General features: G+C 31.0%; 2 protein-coding genes across 2 annotated transcripts in view; one reads left to right on the top strand and one right to left on the bottom strand.

Annotated features, from left to right (window-relative positions):
* Positions 1-3318, bottom strand: part of HELRODRAFT_157588 (hypothetical protein) — a gene marked incomplete at both ends in the record, with an annotated part of 9142 nt that extends 5824 nt beyond the window's left edge. Inside the window, 7 exons of the mRNA XM_009026501.1 lie at positions 67-187; positions 443-549; positions 635-714; positions 952-1032; positions 1349-1430; positions 1723-1779; positions 3250-3318. Of these exons, the coding sequence (XP_009024749.1) occupies positions 67-187; positions 443-549; positions 635-714; positions 952-1032; positions 1349-1430; positions 1723-1779; positions 3250-3318 (597 nt within the window). The remainder of the gene's footprint in view (positions 1-66; positions 188-442; positions 550-634; positions 715-951; positions 1033-1348; positions 1431-1722; positions 1780-3249) is intronic.
* A 2706-nt stretch (positions 3319-6024) lies between these two features.
* HELRODRAFT_85727 (hypothetical protein) lies at positions 6025-6634 on the top strand (the record flags this gene model as incomplete). Its single annotated transcript, XM_009026389.1, has 2 exons — positions 6025-6199; positions 6459-6634. Coding segments are annotated over 2 exons (351 nt in total), but the record flags the coding sequence as incomplete, so codon positions are not given.
* Between the last annotated feature and the right edge of the window lie 866 nt (positions 6635-7500).

The following is a 7500-nucleotide window of genomic DNA, read 5'->3' as shown; positions in this document are numbered from 1 at the left end:
AAAACTAATCCATCAACCAATCAACCCAAGCCCTAACCAGCCAACCAATCAACAACGAGAACAAACTTCTGGGGCCATGTACTCAACGGTGCCACAGAAGGAGAAAGTCTTGCCCTCCTCGAAGATGGCCTCCTTACTCAATCCGAAATCCGTCAACTTCACGTGACCCTCCGAATCCAGGAGGATGCTGGGATCGATGAATGGATGGATAAAAAAATGAATGAATGAAGGAATGAAGAGAAAAAAATAAAATAATAGTTAGATGGATGGATGGATGTATGTACGAATCAATGAAAACGATTCGATGGATAAACGAGTAAATGTATGAATGAACAAATCGATTTAGTAATAAATGGATGGATAGACTGATAGATAGAAATGTGGATGGATGAATAAATGAATTAATGAATAGATGAATTGATAAATCGTCATGGAAACCGACTTTTCCGGCTTCAAATCCCTGTAGACGATCCCGAGTTGGTGGAGGTGATCAAGGGCCAGTGCTAATTCGGCCAAATAAAATTTCACATCATCCTCAGTGAACATTACCTGATGAAGATGAAGATGACGACGACGATGATGATGATGACGATGATGATGACGATGGTGATGATGATGACGATGGTGATGATACCTCTTTTGATAGCCTTGTGAAAAGATCACCTCCCTTCAAAAACTCAAGTATCAAGTATAGCTTACCTTCAGTCTGGAATGCTGGATGAGTGAATGAGTGAATGAATGAATGAATGAAAGAATGAATGAACGAAAGAATAAACAAATGAATGATTGTGTGTATGAGTAGAAAAACTACGGAACAAACTACTAATCAAAAAAAAAAAAAGGATGAATGAATGAATGAGTGATGAACAAACGAATTTGTACTATATAAACATCACATCATCGTCATCATCCTTAGACACTCGCCATCATCACCATTCACTAATCCCTAACCATAATGCAGTTTCACGATGAATGGGTGGTTGACGTAGGCCAGTATGTCCCTCTCCATTTTCGTCCTTAGCCGATCTCGAACTAAATTTTTTAAAGAGAGATAGAGAGAGAGAGAGAGAGAGAGAGAACATAAAAATATAAATTCAAAATAATAAAAAAAAGAAAACATGGAATAGAAAGAAAGACAGAAATAGAGAGAGAGAGAGAGAGAGAGAGAGAGAGAGAGAGAGAGAGAGAGAGAGATAAATTCAAAAAAAATAAAAAAATAAACAAATAAAACCAAGAAAAAACCGAAAACATCATAAAAACCAACACAATAAAAACACTGCTAAGACAAAATTACAAACAGAAAAAAACTGTCCCCAAAAAAAGATCACTAATAAAGAAAGATAACAACCTTTTAATGTAGCTTTTCTGAGGACTTTCATGGCAAACAATTCTCCAGTATCTGAGCCTTTGATTTTTCTAACTAAGAAAACCTTTGGATGTTGTTGATTGTTGCTTATGTTGTTGTTCTTGATGATGTTGCTTATGTTGTTGTTCTTGATGATGTTGCTTATGTTGTTGTTAGTTGTTGTTGATGCTGTGTTCTTTCAATTATGTTGTGATTTATGGTACCATTACAATAACTATGCTTTGAAAACGAACAAAAAGCAACAACACAACAACAACTAACATTACAAAAAAATTAACAACAACACGGTAACAAAGCACCACCACCACCACCAACAACAACAACAATAATAATAATAACAACACTAATAATCTGACCTTTCCAAATGACCCCTGACCCAGTACCCTTAAAAGTTCAAAGTGTGATGGTTCGGTCTTTAGGGTGCCGTCGTCGTCGTTGTAGTTGTGGTTGATGAGAGCGTTCACAACGTCAATCTCTGCTGCCGGCTCTTCAACCTTCTCATCATACAATCCATCGTTCTGTAATAGCAGCAAAGGAAGTGACCGCATCAGCATCAATAGAAATAGTAGCAGTATTAGTAAATAGTAAAAATAGTAGTAGTAGTATTATTATTATTAGTAGTAGTAGTGGTAGTAGTAGTAGTAGTAGTAGTAGTAGCAGTAGTAGTGGTAGTAATAGTAGTAGTAGTAGTAGTAGTAGTAGTAGTAGTAGTAGTAGTAACAGTAGCAGTAGTAGTAGTAGTAATAATAATAATAAACCAACACTATACATTAAACATCACAGAGATACCTATCAAACATTTATATTTATTGATCCAACATTTCAACAATGTATGTATGTATGTATGAATGTATGTATGTATGTCTGTATGTAAGTGTTGATGGAATGAATGATGTTTTGATTGATATCTATGGATTAAAAAAATAAATAAGTCAAGTTATTTTTACATAAATGTCATACATATATATATATATATATATATATATATATATATAAATGCACACACACGCACACGCACATACACACACACATATATATATATAATCTATCTATTTATATGTCACTATGTAAGTATGTACGTATGTATAGAAAAGTTATTGCTAATAAAAAATGAAAAACAAATAAAAAATATATTATTTATATAATTATTATTATTATTATTATCAATCATCATCACAATTGCATCATATAGTATACCTCGTTTAGTTCTTCAGAAGCTTCATCTGCATAGTGAGAGCCATTCTAAGAGAGAGTATCAGTTTAAGTAATTATGAAAATATATTATAAATGTTATATTATATATAATATTATATATATATATATAAATTAAACATAATAAATATACGCTAAAAAAAGGTTTACAACTTTACATGGTAATATCTATATTTATTACATAAACTACACTATTATTATTTATTAGTTAATTAAAACTCAGCTAACTTCTCTAAAACAACTCTTAACATGTACTTCATTTTACCAAATCAAGATTTCACAAATCAGAAAAGTTGAACATACATTTCCTAATTACTTTAAAGCCAAGCCTAAAACTAATAATATAACAAACTAATATATTATATTATATAAACTTAATTAAACTTAAAAAACTCAACTGTGATTTAACAGCCAACTTAAATTTATTTAACTTACCTTCACTTCACTAATTTCCACTAATTCACATTTTCACAAACTTGAAAAGGAAAAACATTTATTCCTTATTTTAAATATTTAATTATATTTAAAAATGTTATTTATTATTTTATATTTTTTTACCGGGTCCAATTTTAACTTTGCATTACAGACGAGTCAATTATGTAAGTCTACTCTGGCTTATCATACAAGTTAGCCCCATTTCACTAATTTACACTAACTCAAATTTCACTAACCAAAAATGAAGGCTCATCTGCTGCTAATTCGATCCTCTGCCAGGGATAGGTCAGAGGACCCAAAGGCATTGTGGGGGTTTGAAGCGGAATTTTAAAAGATAATTATTCACTTTCTTTAGTTGAAAAATAATTCAAAAATGAAAAATAATTTAGGAAATAATTTTTTAATACATTTTTTAATAGATTAAAAATTTACTTCTAGACGTTTGTAGGTTTAAAAAACAAAAACACAGATAAGACGTATAATAAATCAAGGCAGAATGATTTCAAAAAAATGGAAAGCTATTTTGGAGTCGGGCTATTTGACATACGAAATTGTATGAGTTACAAATATCCATGGTTTCAACAAACAACTAATACTAAATATTTATTTGACTAAATATGTTTAAAACATTGTAATTAAATTGAATTATGTAAATTAAAACTATTTTTGTCAATTTAATTGAAAATATTGCTTTTTGTTTCGAAAACACCCTAGCTAACCTACGGCTTAATAAAGTCATAGTAAGCTTACTTACGAAATAGCAATATTTTTATTAAAATTGACAAAAATAATTTCAAATTTTGATTGACTGGCTTGCTGGCTGGCTGGCTTGTTGGCTGATTGACTGACTTTAAAAATTCTCAATTTGGTTTCATTGCGACATCGATGATGATGATTGTGACCTGACTGATTAAAAAACATCAAAGAAAACTTATAAAATAGGATGGGTAATTCGTTAGAACTTTGGAGGAAATGACGTCATATCAGTGGCGTCACTAGGGTTGGTGTCACCCGGTGCGGTAACTCATGGTGTCACCCCTCTCATGACACCCCATAGACATACAGCATTCTTAGCAAAATTTATAAACACGAACAAGTTAAATGTGCTCGGCCGCGGCGCTTAATAATTCGGACGTCGAATTTGAATGGTATAAATGTCGAATACAAAAATGATTTGAACGAAAAAAATTTTATTCATAATACATTTCTGGGCGCTGGGCGGGTTAGGCTAAATTAATGATAAGTATAATTTCATGGAGGGACATAAAAACATATACAGTGATATTTTGGTGTCACCCCCTGTGAGGGTGTCACCCGGTGCGGTCCGCACCCCCCGCACCCCCCTAGTGACGCCACTGCGTCATGTTAACAGTAGTTATTTAACTGCATGGTAGTGAATGGGCGGATATAAAAGTTATATTCAATTTCTATCAAATAAATTCTACCAAATGTCATATACACACAAAACTAAATAAAGAAATAGGGAATCATGGACTAGCAACGTACCAAAGGAAAGGAACCGACCTTGATATTTAAAAAACTTTTCAATTTAATTTCATTGTTCATTCGTTTGGTTTATTTAATTTGGTTCATTGATTATTTGATTGATTAGTCAATTAGTTGGTTGATTAGTTGATTGAACAAATGATTTATTGAATGGTTAGTTGGTTGGTTGGTTGGTTGCTTGATTGATTGATTGTTTAATAAATGTCTGTATGGATGGGGGTTGGTTAAACATTCGAATTTATTGGTTGTGTGTTTGGTTGATTTGATTGGTTAATTGAATGATTGATTGACTGGCTAGTTTGATTAATTAGTTAGTTAATTGTTAGTACAGTATTAAACAGTATCTCATAGTACTGTATATATGCAAAAAGTGACTATAGCTCGATCCTATAAAGCCAACCTATGCCTTCAGTAAGCCACTGTATTTCACAGGACAAAAAGCAGATTCTATATTTTTATTGGCAAAAATAGTTGTAATATGAATATTTTGATTTATTTAAAAATCATGCAATTTCATAAGTAAGCCTGCAATCCAAGGAAGTCAAATAGCCCAACTTGAAATTTCGTTGTTTCTTATGATTTCTGAGTGATTTATATACAAATACGTAGTACCCTATTTAAAATGAAAAACAATCTTTTATATAAAATAATTTTTAATAAATTTTGTATAAAAACACATTTTTATTGTTCAAAAGATAATAATTTTTTGCCAAAACTAAAACCTTGATATAGAACTTGAAACATTAAACTAATCTGTTTAATGTTTATTAAATATTCAAAACGTAGCAATGGTGTCCGGGTACTATTTGCAAACTATTTTGCATTTTTCTGGCTTAATTTCTGGTTTAGTATTTTTCATTTTTAATAATTGATTTTTATTAACGATTTTTTTAATTTTTGTTTTATAATTTGTTCTGTTTCGCAAACTTTTTTTATTATTTTTTTTTTTAACATTTTTTTAATTAAAAAAATTATATTATAATTGTTATTATATATATATATATAAGTTTTGCAAAAATATATTTTTAATAATATTTTCAAATTTAAGGTAATTGAATAACTCAATATAAATCACAAAACAATATTATGATAGCTAGATGTAGAAAGCTTCAATAACAATTAAAACAAAGAGACAAAGACAAACTAAAAGCATCAGCAGATCATATAATTTTTATTTAATGGTTCATATTAATCATAAATATAAAATTAAATTAGTTATAAACCTATTTTTAATAACATTTTTTTGATTAGTGTTGGGATGGAATTATGCAGACAATAGTGCCAACGGTATTATTCATTTATTCAATTTTTGTTCATTTTTCAACTAATTATTAATTTTAGTTATTTATTTAATTAATTATTCATTAAGCAATTTTATTTATTCTTATTCCTTATTTCAGTGTAAATCAGAGAACTAGAAATTTTAAAATAATAGCTCATCTAATTAATTAAAAGTGTAATATTATTTAAATTTTAATTTATAAAAAATTATTAACTCTGAATCAGGACCATTGAAATGGGCAAACACGTACCCTAAATGTTCCGGGTCAAATCAGTCTCCAATTGACATCAGAAAAGAAAATATAAGGTTTAGTACCCATCTGCTATCATTTGAACTCCCTGGATACGACTCCATACCGTCTGGGGCTCATTGGGAACTTCACAACACCGGACATTTATGTTAGTAAGTCAAGGGGGTATGAATGTTCAATTTTACCTAGGTTTCATTGCTCACTCATCACTTATTCACTCATTCATTTATTCATTCATTTATATATTCATTCTTTCATTCAGTCACCCATTTAACCATTTTTCACTCACCTATTTAATCATTTTTTAATTCATATTTAATCATATTTTAACTCATTCATATTTTATTCACTCTTAGTTCCTTCATTCGTTCATTCCTTCGTTCATTCTTCCCTCCAACCAATCACAGTACAGATAAGGATGAATGGAGAGTATTTAGTGTCAGAGGGTGGACTGAGTGGTCAGTACAAGGCCATGCAGATGGATTTCAGGTGGGGGCGCAATGAGAAGAAGGGCTCTGAGCATGCCCTCAACGGTACTAAGTACCCCATGGAGGTATTTTTTTTTCTAATAATCAGCCTGTGACAATGAGTCCTTTACAACTTGTCAGCCAATAACGATTAGCCAATATCAACCTGCCAATCACAATCAGCCAATCCGAACCAGCCACTCACGACCAGCCAATCACAACAAACTGATTTTAATCATTAATCCAATTCTTCACATTCAAATGACTAGTCAATCAATCAACTAATCAAGCAATCAATCAATCAATCAATCAGCTACAGATAGTACATTATAACACTAAGTATGGTTCTTATGATGAAGCAATTTTACATGAAGATGGCTTAGCCATTTTTTCATTCTTATTCAAGGTTTATTTTGATTCATTGGTTGGTTGGCTGGCTGGTTGCTTGATTAATAGCTTGCTTGCTTGATTGATTGGTTGGTTGGTTAGTTGATTGATTGATTGATTGATTGATTGATTGATTGATTGATTGATTGATTGATTGATTGATTGATTGATTGATTGATTGATTGATTGATTGATTGATTGATTGATTGATCGATTGATCGATTGATCGATTGATCGATTGATTGATTGATTGACCAATTGATTGATTTGTTTTATTTGTTCACATGTCCAAGATTGTCTGGCTATCTTTAGCTTCTAACTTTATTTTTTTCAATTGGTTGATTGATTTGGTATATGAATGAATGAATTAAGGAATGAATGAATATTTGTTTGATTGATTCATTGATTGACCAACCATCGGACCGATTGACTAGCTAGCAAACTGACTGACCCGACTCATTCATAGTTTCGTTCGCTCATTCACTCACTTACTCATCATTCATTTATTCATTCTTTCATTCATTCATTCATTCATTCGTTCAAGGAAAAACAAAAAGAAGTAGACAACCCTATATTCTCGCAAATCATCAAACAT

The sequence above is a fragment of the Helobdella robusta genome (assembly GCF_000326865.2).
Source record: "Helobdella robusta unplaced genomic scaffold HELROscaffold_47, whole genome shotgun sequence".
NCBI lineage: Eukaryota > Metazoa > Annelida > Clitellata > Rhynchobdellida > Glossiphoniidae > Helobdella > Helobdella robusta.
This window is presented reverse-complemented; position numbering and strand designations above follow the sequence as displayed.